Source organism: Bos mutus, chromosome 19 (genome assembly GCF_027580195.1).
Source record: "Bos mutus isolate GX-2022 chromosome 19, NWIPB_WYAK_1.1, whole genome shotgun sequence".
In the NCBI taxonomy this organism is placed as follows: Eukaryota; Metazoa; Chordata; class Mammalia; order Artiodactyla; family Bovidae; genus Bos; species Bos mutus.
In genome coordinates, this window is record NC_091635.1 from 34,276,870 (window position 1) to 34,298,449 (window position 21,580).

General features: G+C 42.0%; 1 protein-coding gene across 4 annotated transcripts in view; it reads left to right on the plus strand.

The window, feature by feature from the left end:
- MAP3K3 (mitogen-activated protein kinase kinase kinase 3) overlaps window positions 1-21,580 on the plus strand; it is a 60,796-nt gene that overhangs the window by 1,000 nt on the left and 38,216 nt on the right. For 2 of the 4 annotated variants that reach the window (XM_070390047.1, XM_070390046.1), the window contains exons 2-4: window positions 7,221-7,342; window positions 8,915-9,007; window positions 18,425-18,465. In XM_070390047.1, coding sequence (XP_070246148.1) covers window positions 7,221-7,342; window positions 8,915-9,007; window positions 18,425-18,465 — 256 coding nt within the window. The remainder of the gene's footprint in view (window positions 1-7,220; window positions 7,343-8,914; window positions 9,008-18,424; window positions 18,466-21,580) is intronic. The other 2 variants (XM_070390049.1, XM_070390048.1) reach the window with 1 other exon arrangement.

The following is a 21,580-nucleotide window of genomic DNA, read 5'->3' on the forward strand; positions in this document are numbered from 1 at the left end:
GCTGGGGTTTAGGAATCGGCTGCCAGTGATAATACACATCCTACTTTTGGAAAAATCTCGTTGCAGTGTTTTACATCCATTAGTTTAATCTAGCAGTCTCTCTGAAATTATGTAACTTTGAAAGAGAGAAACATTCACTACACAAAAGAATCTCTATGAAATCATTTCCTTTTTAATCGATAGTTGCAATTTCTGTTGTGAAGATGTAGTCTAAGGAACGCTTTTAATGTCTTCCACACGCAGCATTTGAACTGAATTATATTTCATGTCCTTTGTGGTAATTTAGCAGACGACTATTGGAGTAGATTAAGTAGCAATAACATGTTCGATGTATTTTGCTTCTCTTGTTGGATCAGTTATTTTGATACAGTTGTCTGCAGTGGCAAGTTTTGCAGAGTATTTGGTATTGTCCTAATTAATCAAGGGGTAAACTTCAGTTAAGGGATCATTTGCACAGCCACTGATTCCATCTGTGAAGAGGGAACATCAATGTTTGCTTTGCCCTATGGCAAGGTCGAGTCGTTTTTGTAGAAGGATAAGTGTTTGCTGTGTCACATTGGGCAGATAATCTTTTGTGGCCCATCTTTACACTGGCTTTGAATGAATTGCCTTGTTCTGTTCCGTACTGCCCCTCTACAGTAAGGAATGGGTTCCTTCATTTATTGGGCTGTTTCCTTTCCATGCTTTATTTCAGAAGTGCTTGCTTTTCTGGGCAAAGTCTGTGACAGTAAGCAGAAAACGAACTCAGTGAGGCCTGGTATTTATTGAATAAATACATAATTCAACAAATACTCGTTGAGCATTTACTGTAAATGGGGAACATAATTCTTGTCCTCCCCAGGTTTCACACAGTTATCTTATGCTCTGGAATTTGATGATCACACTAAATCTTTGAATTGATTTGTGAACCTACATTTGTGATCATCTTTCTAATCAGTCTTTCCTTTTTATCCTGCGGGGACAGGCTTAAATCCCAAAGGGGAGTGTGAATACTTAAGGGTGTGCAGACCTCCTATTTTTCACTTTCTTGACTGCTAAATCAGTGTCCAGATACACTGATGAAGTGTCCACTACATTTCGTGCCTAATAATAAAATAGAGGTCAGCCTGTTTTCATATTTCAAGATAATTTCAAAAAGTTGAAATGTGTGAGCATATGGAGAGACAATGATGGGGAGCAAAGGAACTATGTGGACAGGGTCCAGAGCCCCAAAGGAAAAAGGACCAAAAACTCAGTATCTTCTCATTTGTTCCCATGTCGGTTTTTACATGAAGAAAGTGAGACAGTGAGGGGAAAATGAACTTGCCTGGTGGCTGCAGTATATTAATTGGCAGACAGGCTGGTTTAAGAACCCCTGCCTGGCTTTCTTCACCACTCTTCCCTCATACCATTCTTACTTTCTTTTAAGTAGATGACCTTGACACGCACTTAGAACTAGTACTGAATTCTCTTAGAGCCTGACCTTCAGTTTGCTTTGTATAGGGCTCAGCAAGGGTGTATGTACAAACACACACGGAGTCTGTCTCTTAAGTACTGGTTTCCATTTTGGTGATATAAATGATGAAAAGTCAGATTCCCAGGTTAGCATGTGTTAGTTGGTGTATGTAGTCCTAAATAAGTTCAAGGGGTAATAAGGGAGAAACATAGACTTATTAATATTTTATTATACTTGTTAAACTCCAGCCCAGCAAGGAAAGGACTAAAACTAATTTGAGTCCCTGCCCTTCAGGTTCTTTGGTTAACAGTCATATTTTCCTGAGCTGTTCTAAGCCCCAGACTCAAGCTTGTTTGACAGCTTGGGTTGGTAATGAAAACAGGTCAGATTTTATATTGGCAGTTAGCCCCAGTAACTTTCTAGTGGAAATTACACTTATTCTTGTAAATAATAGGAAATACTCTTTTTGTTTGTTTTTGGCCTTTTTTTTTTTTTTTTTTGCTTTGATGTTATGTGGTTATAAAAAAAATTGAAAATTGGTCGTTTTTTCTTGGTCACACCAAAATTCCCTCCTGGTTTTAGTAATTATAGTGGCAAATGCTGCTAATTACACCTAAGATTAATTTGCTAGTGCTTACTTGGGCTCTATAAATGCAATCTAAAATTTGGTGGGAAGTATTACTGAAAAATATGTAACAACTTGGAAACATTACAGGAACGTGAACTGAGTGTAGGATTTAGGATGGTGTGGTTCTGGTTTGATAACTTGGTTTGAAGTCAGAATCATTGTTTCAAGGCTGTTGGAAGCTCCCAGTTACACCAATTTCAATTCAGTTTGGCTAGAATCTGACTGCCTGTGTAGATCTAAATAGTTGGCAACTGTTTGTTAATTGAAATTGGGATCATAGTTTAATGACTCAACATGGCTATGTTACGACTAGACTTCTGATGTTTTAGAAAATTATGGTTGGCTTTAAAACTGATTTTAGGCATTTATAAAAAGTAAGTATCAGTCCAACTGAGCATAACTTAGTGAAATACACAGGATAAGAAGCAGTTTTCTTGGTTCTGACTATCTAAGCTATCCATTTTTCCTTTGCCCCTTTTGTTGAACATCTCTTCTGTGTCAGATACAGTACATGGCCCTGTATATGTATTTATTCTGTATTTAAGAAGTTATAGTTAGGTAAGGTGAAGCAGAAACATATAAACAAATAAGTGGTGTTATAGATACCTTGTCAAAACTGTAAAGATACATTGGACGGAGAGATCAATTCTGTAGTTTTGCGATTGACATACATTATCCTATAGTCCTCAGACCTCAAAGGTTAAATTTCATTAACTTAAAATAAAATATGATGGTGATGTATGGATTCTTATGAGGAAGCAATAGCTTACTTTGTAATATGTATTTTAAAATTTTAAGTCATCAACTAATATTGAAGGACTCTTATAGAAACAGAAAAATAAACCCCAGAATTTGACTTTGCAATCTAGCACAGTTTTCAACCAGGGCCTTGAAGGAAAAAGGAAAAATGTATCTTATGAATTGAGGATCAGACCTTTTTGCTTATGCTTATTATACTAGGAGATGATGTTTGCCCAGACGGACAGGATGGAGGAGGACCGTGCGGGTATGTAACATGTCATGAACAGTAAGGCAGTAAAATCAGACTCACAGACACTGAAGCACAGGATCTCCAGAGTGAGCAGTGTGATCAGATGATCTGACACAGTTGGGTAGAGTAGAGAGAGCATTGTCAAGATGAAGAAATCATTTAAATGAAAACAGATTAAATTTGGGAGTTGTACGTATGGGAAAAAGAGTGTCTGGCATCATGCAGGACAACAGTGTTTATCCAATGACTTGTTGCTCCTGGAAACTTTTCTGGGGTTTTAGCCAAGGGAATTCATAAATGGGAGTGCCTTAAGACCCTGCTTTTAGATAGAAGTAATAGCTCAGTCTGGAAGGGTGACTTCCTGCTGGGGTTAATGAGCAAGGAGCATGTTTGCCTGGCAGCCCCCATGCCTTAGGTCAGGATATCAGAAGAAAAAGTACTCGCTGCTGAATAATTACGGATAGCTATCTGCTTGAGACTGCTGACAGAGCTTCCACTTTTTAAGCCTGGATTGTAAACCCTGTTTCATAGAGCCCTTCTTTTTTTTTTTTTTCTATGAATATTCCTCACCTCTAGATCTTTAACCCCCTAATCTCTAGAGTTAACTTCTTCCTTTGTGCTTCTTTCTGGTAGCTTTGAAGTGTGTCATACCACCCCCATCCTTTGGAAATCTTTTCAAGGTTATAGCATACTCTTACCTCTGCCTCAACTTGTTCACGTGTAAAGTTCATAAAAAAATTATTGACTTCCACTACTTCCAATCTTCAGCTTCCCGATTCCCTGTCAAGATGTTTCTGCCTCTGTTACCCTATTGGACCTGCCTGCCCCTGCTCTTCTGCGGCCTTAGCTTCTGTCGCGTTCCTTTTGTCTGTTTGTTTGTAGTTCTCTTAAAGACGTCTGTGCTGGCACATCGTCTTCCTACTCTTCTTGTTGGCGTGAGTATTCACTCAGGATCAGTCCCTGAGCCTCTTCTCTTTTCCTCCGCTGTTCACTTGCTTTCACCGTCCCTTCTCCTCCTCAGTTCATTTATAAAGCTCTCATCCATAGCTGGAACAGCTTTCTTTTTTGAAAAAATCTTTACTCTGTAAAATTATCTATATAACCCCTTGCTACTCACGTGGTAAAAAAACTTTTTTACGCATGTGTTTATGTATTCTGGTTTGTATCTTGTCTAATTCGGTCTCTTTATTTGCATAACCTTGTATGTGTGTTGTTTGTCTTTTTACGCCTAGAGTTTGAGTATCTGAAAGTATCTTTCAAAACTATCTAATGTATAATACATGATAGGTAGTCAGTAAATGGTTATTGTTAATGATTAATAAAAATTCTAAAATAAAATTAAGTATTAGGATAGATTGTGGCCTCCAGTCTTTTCCCATTAACCATTTTTTCCCCATTGATGATGATAATAGCCAGCATTTTTTCAGCATTAGGTACCATGAGAAATAATTTGTAAGGTTTTTTTTTCCCCTCTTAAGTCTCACAGCAGCTCTGTGTAATGATACTTTTATTATGTACATTTTACAGATGAGGAAATTGAGGTTTAGGGAGAATAAATGATTTGTCTAAGGGCTCCTTAGAACCCAAGTCTTTCTGACTCCAAGGTCCATATAACTGCTGCACTCTAAGAAAACTATTTGTTAATTTTTTTTTTTTTTTTTAAGGAATGCATACGGTAGCACAGATAATTCAGTTAAAATCCCAATCCAGGAAGAAATGCCTGAAAGAACCACTTGATGTGCTTCCCGTCTATCCATCTCCTCAGTTTGAATTATCAGTTTAAGAACCAGTTTGCCTCTAGAAATGTATGCGACTCTGACACAACAGCAGATTCTATAACTGTGTTTCACTGTGTCGGTTGTCCTGGATTCCAGGAGATAGAGCCAAACCATTCCTCCAGTGTGTTCTCAGCGCTGGAACTACCAAACAAGTTTATCCGTTAAGTAATGCCAGGAATTGGTTAGCTTCCTGGAAACAGAATTTGTCAACCTGATAAACCAGCTCTTATAATAGCATCATCTTATACAGAATTAGAAACAATTTCTCTAGTCATACTTGTCATAGATGTGATTTGAAAAGCATGTGTGTATCTGTGTGTGAATATACACATCCATTTTGTTTCAATATCTGAGTTGACACAACTATTCTCAGTTCTAAGGCTGGTTTCCTTGATAGTGAAAATCACGTGCATTCTGCTGTTAGGACTATCAGTGGCTGCTCCTCAGAAAGCACCCGTCTAGTGCCATCTAGTCATAATCATAGTGATCCCAGTTTTCTGTGAAGTGCGTGCATGTGTCGCTCAGTCGTATCTGACTGTTTGAGACCCCATGGACTGTAGCTCGCCAGGCTCTCCTCCAGGGGATCTTCCTGACCCACGGTTGAACCTACGTCTCCTGCATTGGCAGGCAGATTCTTTACCATTGAGCCACCTGGGAAGCCCTCATTTACTATTATAGTTGGTCCGATAATTTTATACATATATATTTAATTATTTATGTTAAATTTAATATAAGTGCACGTGTGTATGCTAAGTTGCTTCAGTCGTGTTCGACTTTTTATGACCCCATGGACTATAGCCCACCAGGCTCCTCTGTCCATGGGATTTCCCAGGCAAGAATACTGGGGTGGGTTGCCATTTTCTTCTCCAATATAAATGAGTATATTTATATTATATGTATATAAGCCAGTCATTCTAGTTTAGGTGTTATACTCTAGTTTTAAAATCTTGGTTTAGAGGTTAAAAAACAAAAACCAAGCAAGTTCTCTTTAAGGAGCCTATGGGTAAATTGTGAGAAAATATAAAATAATTGATGGGCTGTATGAGTTTTAATTTTTTAATAAGTGTCTTTGTGTAAATACCCGCTTCGTCCTCATTCATTACCTCATTTACTTCATTCTTTTTGTACTACAACTGTATCACTCTTACTTTTGTATGTATTTTGAAGTGGAATTAGTAAGGAAGCTACTCTAATGGTGTTTTTCTTAGAAGTCTTGAATCTAATTTTACTTTTCTGAGCAGGCAGAGATCTCTTCATGGGTACCCTTCTCCTTCCTTCCTGCACCTCCTCAGAGGGCAAGTAGGGCACCTGAGCAGATTTGGTCCAGGACAAGGGGAGAGGCGGATGATGCCATTTACTTCCTATGCTTCATGCTGGGCTTTCCTGTACACAGGGTATTAGAATATTTTCAAGGGACAGTGATAAAGGGCAGAAGATAGGCACACTCTATGGGTGGAGTCTTGTGCTTGCTTCTTTTAAGGTGTGCCTCAAGTCCGTAAGTGACTCACTTGTCATGAAAGCAAGTATAACAACTCATTCCTCATGTTTCTTTGCAGATGAACAGACCTGTTTATTTTCAACCTCCCACTGCTATTTGAGTGGACAAGGATCTCTTGAAGGACCTGGGAGAATTTGGCAAAACGTGGAATTGGCCTGGTTTTAGGTTCTCGGGTTTTGGCCAGTTGTCTTCAATGCATGAGAACTCTAGTGCTCTATGCTATTTCAAGAAAGGGGGATTAAAAGTAATACCAATAAGGCAGAGACAATACACTGCTTGCTTGGTTAGGGAAGAAAAACAATAGAACTGCCTTTTGACTTCCCTGTGGGAAGCAGAAGGCCTGTAAACTTGTAAAGAGTTGGGAAGGGGCATTCAAAGGCTAGGCTTGTGATACAACTTCTGTTCAAAGCAGCAGCCTTGCTTGGTACCTTTTAAATATGCTCTTCTACAATACTTGAAGAATAGGTCTGTGACTGATTCTGTCTCATAATTGATTCTCCGTGAATTCATCTTTCTACTCAGTTCCCTGCTACACTGTGCTGTGTTGTTCTTCACTTCACTCCAACTTTTCATCTATTTTTCCTGGTTGAGTTTCTCTGGCACTGGAAGAATTGGTTTGTTTGAGTACCTCTCTCACTCCCAGTGAATAGGTAGATACTGCTGCCAGAAATCTGATTGGAGAGCTGTTAGAATCTATTAAAATTTAATTTGCCATAGTCTGATCTCAGTTATCCTCTTTTCACAGATAGCAAATTTATGTCATTTAGTTACAGGGTCTGTCATTTCACCTGGGCAAAACTCCCTGAGTATGAGTCATACAATTTGTGAAAGTACATTCTTTTGTGATCTGTTTTAAAGTGTCTTAGCCCATGTGCTCTCTTTCTTTGCAGACGAGCAGGAGGCATTGAACTCGATCATGAAGGACCTGGTGGCCCTCCAGATGAGCCGACGTCCCCGGGTGCCTGGATATGAGACCATGAAGAGCAAAGACACAGGTCACCCAAATAGGCAGGTGTGTGCAGCTGTGGCTGTTAACTAACTTTGTTGGGGATGAGTTTCAGATGGGAAATATGTGAGAAGCCAATGATACTCTAATACAGGTTTAAATGCTGTTGGCCCCTTCCTCTTCCAGTCTGTTGAATGGTAGGTGAGTGATGTGTACCCACAGGTATGGGTCATGATCTGGAGTCCCAGTGCCTTGTGCCTCTGACCTTGTAAATAGTATTTCATTTGTGGAGAATAAGAGTAATTTCTTTGCTAATTATGGGGACAGTATTCATTGAATTTTTCCTTTACTTATCATTTGGCAAATATTTTATCCAGATGCATGATCTCTAGCTTAGAAGGTCTTTAAACAGTATATTCTCAGGAAGAATTAATTGATTTTAGTTTATTTAAATGTAATTAGGAAGGGAAATATATTTAATAAAACATCATATATTCTGAAGGTAAGAATGAGTGATTTTGTTATTATTGTTATTTACAGCTGTTTCCCCTAGTTAACTCAGGTAATTGAGAGTGCCTGTTTTATTGAGAGCTGTGTGCTTTCTTAGGAAAATAGTTTCTATTTTGTTAACATTTCAGCTTGTGCACTGTTGAGAACTTTCTTCTCCTGTTCAGTGTTGCTGACCTCCTTGTTTGCTGGGTCCTCTGGCAGCAGAGAGGCGTGAGTGAGGGGAGCCTTCCTTCTAGTGGGCATCAGAGGGTTGTGTTCAGCGTGTTTGATGGTTTCCTCCTGTGGTTCTCTTGGTTGTCAGCTGACCTTCTCTCTCCTCATATGCACCTTGTCTACCAGTTCTTCAAAAGCACTCTTGGTTCCTGGAGAAAGTAGAAGGAGCTGGAACTTTTTCTGTCTGAGGTCTGCTAGATGTAACCTCCCAGAGTATTTCCTGCCTTTAGGAAAACTGGGGACCCCAAGTCCTTTTGTTTCAGTTATAGCGGAAGGAGTAGTTTAGAGAGCTGCTTTTATTTTTTGTGGTTACCTTGTAAACTGGGGGAGCAACAGAATAGGGCCCATTCTTGAACTGCTTTCATACGTTATTCTGATTGTGTGGGTTCCCCCTTGCTGTAACATTTCTATTCAAAGCTGCTTTTGGAAGGAGCATTTTACCAGAAGCGAATCCCCTCCCCCAGGCTTGAGCCTAATGACCTCACTTTCCTTCCTGTCTTCCTATGTGGAGTGTGCTTGCTAATGCTGCTCCAGTCAGCTGATCCTTCTCCAAATGGGACTGTAACCGTGGATATCAGTTAGTAGGTGAAAAGGGGAAGCTTTCTTGAGTTGGAATGCCCGAAAGAACCCGGCCGAGGAGTGAAGTGGTCTGTTACTGTTTAGGAATCCTGCTTAGAAGGTACTAAAGCTACTATTAGAAAATCCTGATCTTTTACTGTGCCTACTGCTGTGTTCTTGGGAGTGAAGGCAGTGGTTATAGAAGTAGAAGCCTGTGAAGAAGATTGACTACTCTCAGGAAGTAATCTTAACAAGAGATACTAGCTATTTGGATCCACAGTTTACTTGAATATCATCAGACTTTTTCTGCAGCATGAAGGATACAAATTATTAACCTCAGTTTTTTTGTTTTTAAAGAAAAAGCACAACAGCAGCAGCTCAGCCCTTCTGAACAGCCCCACAGTCACAACAAGCTCATGTGCAGGGGCCAGTGAGAAAAAGAAGTTTTTGGTAAGGAATAAAATCACCATTAAAGCTGAGATGTGCTTTTAAATCTTGCAGTGCTGGAAGTGTATGGAATTCATATCCTGGACAAATTGTTTTAGTGGATTTGTAGGCAGCACTGGTTACTCACTACCTGTGTTCTGTTACCGTTTCTCACAACAATATTATTCATAAGCAGCCTGTGTCACTGCTGAACAGTAAATTTCTGTGGTGATAGAAATGTTCTATATTTGTGCTGCCCCGTGTAGTAGCCACTGGCCACACGTAGCTGTTGAGCAACTGAGGAACTGAATTTAAATTTTTATTCAGTTTTAATTATTTTAAATTTAAATAGCAACATGTGGCTATTGGCTATGGTCTTAGCACAACTTTATATAAGGGACTATTGATTTGTTGGGCAAGAAATTGAGTACATCCTTGGAGATGTGTACATTCATCCTCCATGGACTGGTCATGAGTTCATGGGTTTCTACACATTGTGATAAACTCATCAGTGGGAAACCTATCTAATAGTCTAATCCAAGGGCATGGGGTTCTGGGGAGAATGTGAACCTGTGGAACTATCATGGCTGTTTAGAAATTGAAGCTCAAAGTTTTATGCTAACTTTAGGTAAAAGGACAATGAAAATATCAGACTAGCTTCTGCTGTTAATAAAGTCAAGGTTGTAGAGTGGTCTCTTCTGGGAAGTGTAGCGGATGTTCAGCTTCTGACCAGGAGAAATATTCTTCAGCAAAATCCTGAAAGCAGAAGGAGAAAGAAAGTCTTAGTGAATGCATTTCTGAGGAAGTGTGAGATGGGGTAAGATGGGGGTGGTGAGAGCCATTGAGGGGACAAGTGTTTACAGCCTGATATAATGAAAAGAGCCCAGCCTTAGAGTCTTGAGATATTAATAGTTTTTTACTGTAGGACTTTACAGTTTACAAAGTGAATTCCCTTTTTAAGAATTCTTGCTTCTGTTTGCTTGGGCCTGGGATAGGAATAAACAGTTTTTTCATTACCACTTCTGCCAGAAGGTCCATGCTTAGGAGGAGAGAGGACTGAAAGATCAAAAACCTAATTTAAATGGCTAAAAGATGCCAAATTGGTCTAGCAAATATCACACTGGGCTAAAGATTCAGGTTGCAGAGTCCTGGTTGACAGAAACCAAGTATTTTGGCCAGTAGGAAAGGTGGTTTGTTTGGGGATAGATTGGTGCTCGTAGGGGCAAGCAGCGCTTCAGAGTGAGAATGGTAGCCTCCTGGGGCTCAGGCTTGGCACAGCAAGGAATGCCACAGGAGCTGGGACTTCACTGACAGAACTGTTTGGGACTGAGGCCTGGAAGAATGGGAAAGCCTAATTTAATATCTCTGCTTGGCAAGACTTCAGACATCCTCCTCCCTGAGTAAACAAACTAGGCGATTAATGGAGAAAAGAGAATGGTTTGAGAACAGCTAAGTGTTCTGAGCAGCTGTGGAAGTACAGGGGCATGACGTGCTTGGTTATCCACCTATTTGATAGGAGTTAGGATCTGTGCGGTTTGTGTTTTCCCATTAGGTCCCTGGAAGCCTACCGCCTGGTTAGAGCTGGCTGCACATTTTTGGATCGGTGTGGCTCACCCTAGGTGTGATTGGGGCCCATGGATGGCTCTGTAGGCCATAATGTGCAGACTCTTTAGAAGTCATCACTTGCAGTGCTTTAGCAACAGGTGCTATTTCTCCAAGTTGACAGCTTAGTGTACTGAAAGGAGCACTGGCCCAGAAGTCATTGAGTTGTTAATAATCCATTAACGTGGAATTTTATAGTTTGGAGAATGCTGTCAACAACGACAATTAACAATAACAACAATATAAGCATGTGTGTTATACTTTAAAAATTCTCAAAGTGTTTATGCAAAGGTTTTAAGTACAGCCAGGAAGCAACCCAGGTCTTCTGACCCCTGGTCACAGTAGTTTTACCATGTGTGAGTCTGATGACCTTTCTGAACCTCAGTTTTTCTGTTTACCTCTGGAAGTTGTGAGCTCATAGAATATAAAGCACTTTATGCATTGGAACACAAGGTACGGGTGTAAAGCAGTAGTGACTGCGTCAGTTCTGTTCTCATGGAGCTGAAAAGGTTAAGGTTTTCTGCCTTTATTGGATTGGCATTACTATCAATCAGATGGTCCTTTGCAGGCTTCTGCAACTAACCTAGCATATGAAAATCCCAGTGAAGAAAGAAATAGAATCCTTATTACCACAGATTCCTGTTTTCCTTGAATCTTATCACAGAGGTAGGTAGAGGCTTGAACGGAGATGTTCACTAGTTGGTACTTGAGAATGAAAAAGTTGTTTTCTTCATAGCAGGCACCAGAAGGGCAGGCTCTTGGTATCAGCTCTAAAGGAGGAGAATTCTAGGAGCTGTTCTGCCAGCAGCGTCAGGGACTGAGAGGATTGTCTTTTGCTTTTACTGTGATAGACCTGACTCTTCAGGACTTCCTTTCTCTTTCAAGAGTTATTGATAAGATAGGCTGGCTAGTTTGAAAATAAAACACAATGCAGTGTACAAGTCTCACATTCTATCTCGTAAGAAGCTTCCTTTTCTGTGATATTTAATTAAGTAGCAGTAAGTAATGAATGTACCGTTTCATCACTGATTTATTCACATCCTCACTGAATGCCTTGCACAGCGCTAGGACTGGGGACTGAGAAAGAACTGGGGCAGGAAGACGGTTGCTCTATAATCACCTCTTCCACCGATCTCTTAGGACTTCTCTGAGTCACACAAATAAAATTATTTTTGGTGCTCTTTTCTTCTCATCTATTTACTATCTTTGGCAAAATAAGGACTCCGGTGCCAAAGATGTGGGGGCCAGCAAAGGTACATAGCAATGTGGGGGAATGGGAGTGCTACAGAATCAGAGAGAGGGTGCCAGAGATGCTGGCTCGTGGGGGCCTTTGCCAGGTCAGAGGTTCACAGACCTTTGTTTAATAAACACTTTGATTTTTTTTTTTTTTGAATTCTTGAGAATCTTCTTAGATTACATGTTCAGTTGTTGAGTTCAGACTTTGAGAAGGTCTTTTCTACTTAAGTTTGGTATCGTTGATCACTCTTGTTGCCCGTTTGCCGTTCCCAGACTGTAGCCCAGCCTGGAGGCCTGCACTGCCTTCTGGCTATGGCTCTTACTCTTCCTTTCGCCATACTGGCTCTGGTGGGCCGGGGACTTGAACCTCCCTAGGCCTGAATTTTTGTACCAGTGCTTTTTTCTCAGCAGCTGTGGCATCTCTCCTTTCAGTTCAATGTGAGCTTATACTCAAGCTTCTTAGACAAAAGAAATATGTTATATTCCCTGTACCCTAGGAATCACGCAGTCTTATTATAAATGAGAAACATGTGAAAAAAAAGAAACTAAGGTAGGATGTGACTGTGCCTAAATATATGGTACAAATTCTGAGAGGTGAAGGCGGCCAGGAAAGTGAAAGGTGGGCCAGAACTTGGGCCAGAGGAGTCACAGAGTCATTTCCGGAGAAGGTGGCACCAGAGCCAAGCAGTGAAGGATGTGTAGGAGTTTAGTCAGGTGGAGAGGAGGAAATGCAGCACTCCGTGGTGGGAGACTGCATCATTAAGGGCCTAGGGGAAGGGATGCATATGGCGTATTTCAGGAAATAGGCGGGCATCGATCTGGCTGGAGAGAGGGTTCCCTTTGAGAACAAACAATGTGAGATGATTAAGTAAGCATAAGTTCCAGGGGGCTTTGAATAATAGTTAATAACTTAGACTTTATTCCATAGGTCATGGGTATCGCTGATTACTTTTTGAATAAAGAAGGGATGTGATGAAAGCAGTGGCTAAGATGATTGAGACTGGAGGCATGTAGAATGTGCTGGAAGAGGGGAGCTGAGAAGTGCAGAGGTTGCTTCAGGAGTTCAGGAGGGGAAAGGGACTCGAGGCGAGTGAGGACTGAGAGAATGGGAAGCAGTCTCATCTGGGAGTCTCTGGAGGGGAGAGCAGGGTCTTGTCATCTGCTGAGAAAGGGAAAAGAGGGAACGAATCAAATGGAGCTCAAAGGTTTGAGCCTGTAGCCAGTATTATAAGTGGCACCGTTGACAAGGGGGACTAGTTAGGGAGGGAGCTAATTCAGACACATGATCAGGTTGAGTTTGCAATTATAGCGAAAGACTGAGATTGTGTGTGCAGGTATGTGTGTGCACTGCTTTGCAGTTCTGAAATCCAAAGAATACTGCCAACTAAAAGGTACTTTTTAAAATTTATGTATTTTAAAATTTCTGGCAAACTCATTTGGCAGCAAAACTTGGCCTGAATGGACACAGGGCTATTTACAGTCTTTATTTATTGCACTTATTGTGAATATTCATACTTTTCAATACAGAAACTGACTTTTGCTGTTAACAGGTAAATCTCAGTGACTGTACAGCTGTGTCCAGTGCAGGGAAGGAGGTGACAGTGTTCCCCACAGCCACGTCAGGACCCTGATTGAGGGTGGCTCCTCTGACCTGGAACATGTGGCTGCCAAGGAAGAGAGTGCAGAACTCAACTTTGTCCCCAGCTATTTGTCAGAACTAGTTACAAAGCCCCAAACTAATTTCCGGAGAGGCTTAGCAGTGTAGAGGAGGGCACGAAGTGTCTGTGTGTGTTCTGCCTCTGCCATGGGAGCACCACCTGTTACCCTCTCCCAAGAAGGGCATCACTTAACATACATAACACATACCACTGTTCTGAAACACTTTTGGCTCCAAGGGTTTGGCTAAAGGAAAATGGACCTGTATTATCATTTTTTGAACATGTGTATCAAGTATTCTTCTCATATCTTTCCCCAATTATTTCATTTAATTATTTTGATAATTCCACGAGACAGATTGCCACTGTTTTCACTTTGCAGATGAAGAAACTGGGTCACAGAGAGTCATGTTCAAGGTCATAATGGGGAGGTCATAGAGCCAGCGTTTGAAGCAGACAACTTGACTCTAGTGTTCCATTCCTTACGACAACTTACCTGCCTCATTTACATGGCAGATGGATGACGTTTTGCTTGAGAAGCTGGGGCTGGACATAGAGATTTGGGAATCTTCTATTTAGAGGTGACCTGATTTTTTAATTCCTACCGAGGAGAAGAAGTGAAGAGAAGGAGAGAAATCCAGAGGCCAAAAGTTCAAACCTTGAGGCATAGTCACGTGTTGAGGGGAGGGGTGGGAGAAGGCACGAGGAAGAGGAACCAGCAAAGAAGCAGAAGTGGTTAGAGTGGTGGCAGGTTCCCTGGGTTGAGCAGAGTCACAGAGGCAAGGAGGACACAGCCACCAATGTGAAATGCCTCAGAGGGACACAGAGAACGGTGGCCGGAAGGAGTCGAATCCAGAGAGCTTTAGCTGAACTTTCTTGTCCATGGCTTGTTCTAGTCAGCCCTGACAGGGGAAACCCAGGGTTAGGAACTTGGCAGATTTGGGCACACCATGTGGTACATGGAAACCAGTCACGGGCCTGCATCCTGCTCTGGAAATGCTGTAGCCACATCAGACACAGGACTCAGAAGACTGGGCGTCTTTGTTTACACTGCTTGCTAATCACAGGCTAGGTTAGTCTTGAGTAGGAGTGATTTGTGGTTTGAGGCAAAAGTTTAATTCCCTTTCTGACTGAATTCATGTCGAATAGCATTTGGATTATGTCCCATCATGAAATAAATTTAGTTCATTTAGTCCCACAAAGGGACGGAGGGAGTTCCTTCTAGGTGCATCTGAATATCGTAAGTGCCCCACAGATGAACCTTCAAGTTGTGAGCTTTCAAAATGCGAATGTGCCTTCCCATGTTCAGTCACGTGAGCTAGTTCACATGCCTGGCACACCTTGTCGCGCACGTGCATCCTCTGCCGGCGGCTGTGCTCTTGTGTGCTATGCAGTCCTGTGTACAGTAGTACAGTGGCTTTATTTCAAGCCCAGGACGTGCAGAAACAAGTGTAAAAGCGGCAGTGATGTAGCTGGTGCTACTGTACTTCTCAAGGTACTGTACTATAGGATTAAAAATGTTTACATTTTATGTTTTTTACATTATTTGTGTGAAAAGTATTATAACCTACTACAGTACAGACTATATAACTGATTGTATTAGTTGGGTAACTAGGCTAACTTTGTTGGACTTGAACAAATCAAACCTACGAATGTGCTCTTGGAAAGGCACTTATTGGTATGTAGGGGACTTAACTGTAATAATGTTGTAGGTGAAAGGCATGGCACCCTACCTGTAGGGACAGACAGACTGCAAACTGTGGTGGAGACGTGGGGTCCTCTAGAGCTGGTGTGAAATTGGACAGTATGGGAAGCTGGAGGTGGCATGTCTGAGCGTGGCAGCATGATGCAGACACTGTGCTTTGGAAGGCCCTTCCCATGGGAACTTGAGGGGAAGGAGAAAAGGAAGACAGTGGCAAAACTGCTGTCACTCATAAAACCTTGAAGCCGCATAACTTCCTCTGCAGTGTGGCGCATCTTTCCATCTGACACGCTCACACTCGCACACAGTCTCTTTCACCTAGAATGCAGACCAGGTGGAGCACCCTGCCTTCCCATTCCACCTTCTTTACCTCCAACCATGCACAGCTTCAGCCAGAGCCTCCCCTACTGGTTCCCCAGCCCTCACAGCTTCCCGCGGTCACCACCCGATCTGATGCTGACTCCATTATTACTTCATCTCCTCCATGAGTTCTGAAAAGTAAGGTTTCAGAAGATCCTGTGATTCTTTCTTTCTTTCAGTGTTCCATTGAGGCCCTGCATCTGTGAGTAAAATAAACCTCCCTTGCCTGTGTAACACTTAAGTTGTAGCCTATTTGCTGCTGCTGCTGCTAAGTCGCTTCAGTCATGTCCGACTCTGTGTGACCCCATAGACGGCAGCCCACCAGGCTCCCCCGTCCCTGGGACTCTCCAGGCAAGAACACTGGAGTGGGTTGCCATTTCCTTCTCCAATGCATGAAAGTGAAAAGTGAAAGTGAAGTCGCTCAGTCGTGTCCGACTCTTTGCGACCCCATGGACTGCAGCCTACCAGGCTCCTCCGTCCATGGATTTTCCAGGCAAGAGTACTGGAGTGGGGTGCCATTGCCTTCTCCTTGTAGCCTATTTAGGCTTCTTTTAAAGCATTATGATCTTGAGAGAATTTATTTAACTTCACTGTAACTCAGTTTCTCCTGTAAAATAGGGATCGTAGGAGTTCCTGTTGTGAGGGTTAGTTTAATTGATGCATGTAACATACTTAGAACAAGGCGTAGTACATAGTAAATGCTCTATAAATGTCAGCTACTGTCATTATTATTGATGATGGATAAAGTGGTCCATATGTTAAATCAAAGGGTGAGTGGGCTGTATCAGGGCTGTATTTTGAAGAGTTGTCACAGTGCAGGCCTGTTACTCCAGGGAGCTTTGCTGTCCACTGTTTAGTATGTGAATTTTTGGGGAGAATCCCAGGGACGGGGGAGCCTGGTAGGTTGCCGTCTATGGGGTCGCACAGAGTCGGACACGACTGAAGCGACTTAGCAGCAGCAGCTCTTTAAGCCTCTATTTCCTTGAGTTTAAAATAGTGGGTTAGAGGCTGTATTCTTATATTTTAATTCAGTGACTCTCAAGGTGTGTTCTGGGTCCCCTACCAGGTTCCCAAGAACCTTTAGGGTGTCCCTCAGGTTAAAACTATTTTCATAATAGTACTAAGATGTTCTTTGCCCTTTTCACCCTCATACTCTTAAAAAAGTACAGTAGAGTTTTCCAGAGGCTACATGATACATGTTGTCACAATAGTTTGAAAGCAGAAGCTGATCTGAGAACCCAGCCGTCTCCTATGAAGCCATGCATTAAAGAGTTTCCCACTCTCTTGCTTCACTTTTTCTTTCTCCCCTCCCCGCCCCCAACCCCAGTATTTTGGCCATGTTTCATGGCATAGAGGATACTCCCCTGACCAGGAGTTGAACCTGTGCCTCCACAGTGAAAGTGCCAAATCCTAACCACTAGGCCACCAGGGCACTCCATCTCACGTCACTTTTTAAAAAACATACAGTTTTTTAAAAGTGCTTATGTTAACACATAATGGTTTTAAATTATTTTTAGATGAATAAAATTTAAGTTTTCTTAGTTTTAATTTGTAATAAGGCAAATATCTGTAGATATCATATACATAAACAAAAGCTTTTAGGGTTTTTTAGAGTGTAATTAGAGTCTTTAGAGTGTAAATTTGTAGAGTGTAAGTTAGAATCATCAGTCTAGTTCCTTTGACTGGAAGAGAATTCTAGCCCTCCCGACTCCTGGAAAGGGGAAGTCCTTTGTGCACCTGCCCCACCTTTCAGCTTTCTCCTTTTTCTGTCATCTTCTCTGCCTGCTCTATGTTCTTCATCTTCAGATGTCCTGAAACCCTCTTCTTTCTTCAAAGCCACAGTCTTTGGTCTGTCTCAGTATTATTTTCATTCACTGACTATGAACTCTTTCTTACCTTTATCTCTATTGCTTGTTGGTTTCCTGACAATCTTAGTTTTCTTTTTCCCTTGTACCTGTTCTTCTGTAGTATCTCTTCTCTTTTCCTATCATTTCTAACTCCCTCAAGTTATTTGTTTGACCTTTATAGTATCTCTTCCTCCCTGATTTGTTCCTTAACCTTCTAACACCCCTTCTTTCTGTTGTTTCTGATACTTATACTCAACTCTGTGTTTTTCAGTCAATGAATTCATTTAACAAATATTGTTAAGCACAAACATTATATACCATTACGTTTGCTTGTCCCTGGAGCTACGGAATTAAGAGAGGCATGATTCCTGTTCTCCCAGAGCTTATAGGGTACCCTGATCGTCATCTAGGCTAAAACTGGGAGCAATTATAAGGTATTTGTCCAGAGTGCCACTCTACTCCCACTTAGGGCAGCCGTGATAGGATAGTGGAAATCATTGGTACCAGTGGCAACCATTTATTGCATGTCTACTGTGTATTAAGTATTTTACTTACATTTTCTTGTTTAGTTCTCATAACAACTCTGTGAGTTAGGTATTTAGCCCTATTCTGCAGATGGAAGAACTGAGTTATAGAGGATAAGTAACTTGGTTGTGGTCATATAGCTAGAATTATCACTATGAAGACTGTTTTTCTTTTTAGTTAGGTCAGCCAAGAAGGAATGGTATCCTGGCCCAGAGGTGGTGACATAGTGGGAGCAGCTCCAGAGCCAGTTGTGGAGATAGCGCTTGTGAACTTAGAGATGACATGTCAGAGCAGATCTCCTGAGCTGGGCAACCCCGAGGGTTCTTGTCCCAAGACCTTTGTTGCCCCAGAGGTTAGAACTCAGTGACAAGAGTGCTGTCAGGGCAGAGAAGCTCCAAAGGAGCCTTCAGGGATGCTGCCTAATGTTGCTGAAGGGCAGCTGGAGGCTACCTGGGTGGGGCAGGAGTGACACAGGCCAGAAAACCCGCTAACTTGTCTATCCTTTCTTTGGCAGAGTGACGTCAGAATCAAGTTTGAGCACAACGGGGAAAGGCGGTAAGTCTGCATTCCGATGAGTGGCTGTGTCAGCTGTGCCCCATTTCTCAGAAAGCGTGCAGCTTGTGAGAGCCATCTCCCTGGAGTGATCGTGTGGGGTCCCTGGCTGGGTAATGGGGTTGACGGGGCATAAAGGGGAATGTTGCATGCTTGGTTTGGCATATTGACTGAACCTTGTTTCTGGTCTTAAAGCATCAACTGCTAATGTTTTACCCTTCTGCTCTTATTCTGCTGCTGTGAGGTCCACTATTGTGCTGGGGGAGGAAGTCAGGGCTCCAGCTCCACTGAGTCATAGCTTCCAGACATGCTGACCCTGTGCCAGCTGTGGGCATCAGAGGGAGAGGAGGCTTCTCCTGTGATGTGCTGCCATTCCTGTCCTGAAAGAGTGTCCCTGGTTTTGTCCACATCAGGGGTCATGTTGGGTGAATTGGAAGTTTTTTTAAAATGTCTCTAGGTCATGGGAAGCTGCATTAAGTCCCTCATTTGTGAAAGATTTCAGCTCATTTGAGGACATAGAGAGAGTTCTCAGTCTGCATTCTGTATCTTACCTTGGGGAAGTGAAAGTACTGTTACAAACCCTTGTATCCTTTTCCCATTTTCACTATTAAGGTTTTTGTAGGAAGTCAAGATAGAAGTTCTCAGTGGAGAAAAATATGACTTCATTTAATTTCCAAGTTATTTTAAGGAAAATCTTTAAGAAAGCATATAGAACTCTGGTCAGGGGATATTTGGGACACTTTGTGTACATGTATGTAGCATGTATATGCACAAGCATGCTTTTCAGTATCTGTTTCTTGCTCTTTGCCTTTCTCCCTCACGGATAACTGCCCTGCCCTTTTTCCTTTATTGTGAACATCTGGAGGGCAAAGAGCACACCTATGAGGGTAAGACCCTCCTATTTTACCAGTCACCAGAGGACCTCGCATGCGTCCTCAGTCTCTTCAGTCGTGTCCAGCTCTTTGTGGCCCTATGGACTATAGCCTGCCAGGCTCTTCTGTCCATGGGATTCTCCAGGCAAGAATACTGGAGTGGGTTGCCATTTCCTTCTCCAGGGGATCTTCCCAACCTAGAGATCGAACCACATCTATTTCGGCTCCTGCATTGCAGGCAGGTTCTTTACTGCTGAGCCACTGGGGAAGCCCCCAGAGGACCTTAAGTGCCTTCAAACGTTTTTGTCCTGAAAGTTCTCTGCTGCTGGCATCTTTCAGCCCACTCTCAAACTAGCTCTGGAGCTCTGGAGATCTGTGGCTCTGCTTTTCCTTAAAAAGATACATTCAGAAGCCTGCAAGTTGGTCAGAGGTGGAAACATTGTGCAAAGGGCCATCTGCAGAGCCAGGGCCTGCCTGCTGCTGCTAGGTAAATTCTAGGGCTGTTCCAGGCCGGGAGGGAATAAGGTTTTCTGAGCTCTGTCCCCAGCTGTTTGTTCTAGGACCTGCCAGTAGCACGGAAGTTAAATTGTCACTTCATTGTTGCTGCTTTTCACACTTCTGACCGGACTGGATTTTGGAGGGATTGCCAAACTCAGAGCAGCCGAGAGTTTTCAGAAGTAGATACGAAATCAAAGGCTCGATTGTGTTGGAGCCTAATTACGCAGTTACGCTCTCCTGAATTCCTGTTCCCTAAGTGGTATATAGTTACAGTGAGCGGACTTACACTGAGAAAGTGTGTGTGTTTAGTTTCAGAGATGCTGCCAGATCAAAACCACAAATATTTAAGGTGGTCAGGCAGGAATGGCCTTTTGAAGCCCCGAGCAGCAGTGTTGGTATCAAGATTTTGAGAACTGCATGCTCTTTTTATGGAGCTGTTTTCTGGAGCCATGGTGTTTCACTGTTCATGTACTGTGTATGGAATTGAGGACTTTATAAAGTCTGTGTGGCGAAGCCACGTTCAAGCTGCTCTGTGCCAGACAGCTCTGGTTTCATGTATTTCATATCTTAAAGATTTGGTTGAAAATATTTCTGTGGGCTTTCTTTACTTTTTACAGGACTAGGAACAGTATCTATTTAAATGTTGTAGGCTCTTATAGACTTAGAATTTACAGAAAAGAGGAAAGAAAGAAGTAGTGACTTTTCCCCTTCGTCATTGCCAGATATCCATTCTGGTGGGCTGAGTTTCCCTTTGCTTTGGATGGGTGGGCATCAGACTCTGAACTTTCCTCCCTCTTAGCCTCAGGAGGGCAGAAGAGGACTGTAGACTAAGATCTCCCTCCTTGGAAATGATCTTGCTGAATGTATTAGTTTATATCCACCAGGAAATCCATCCATATTGTAATCCTTGTATTCCCTCCCCACCTCAAATCAACCATCCCCCGCATTAATCAGGTGCTGTCTTTAAAAAAGAGAGAGAAAGTTAAGTGCTACCTAGATATGAGTTATCTAGATACATGTGTTTGATGGATTCTTCTGAGAGAATACCTTTCTATTTATTCCTTATAGTAAATCATATCTCCTTCATCAGGACCTCAGCCACAGTTCAAAAGGGGCCTGCCTTTTGAACTGGTGGGGATGGTTGTGCTGGGTGTTAGACTCGTCTTTGAAGTACTAGCCTGAAAATGCCAGTTATTTAAGGTGATGGTGGCAGCTTAGATCTTAACTAACCTGGGAGTCCTGGTTTCTTGACCTTGATCAGACTTTTGGGCTGCTTTTAAATGGTTTTGGAAGTTCTAAATGGTTCATCACCAGGCCTGACGCAGGAGAATTTATCTCTGAGCCTGATCTTTTTCTGACTGTGTTAGGGACATCTGAGTGATCTGGTATTTTATTCGGAAAGGTGGACCCCTTTTGAACCATTGCTGAGGTCCTGATGAAGGGGATATGGAATTAATTATTATGGAATTTAGTAATTCCTTAATTACAAAAGAATTAATAGAAAGGTATTCTCTCGAAAGAATCCATCAAACACTCATATCTAGATAACCCATATCTAGGTAGCACTTACTTTTTTCTCTCTCTCTTTTTTAAAGATAGCACCTGATTAATGCTTGGGATGGTTGATTTGAGGGGGGAAAATATAAGGATTACAATATGGATGGATTTCCTGGTGGATATAAATTAATATATTCAACAATATAATTTTCAGAAATGAAGGTAGTGACAGATGAAGGAAAAGTTGTAGA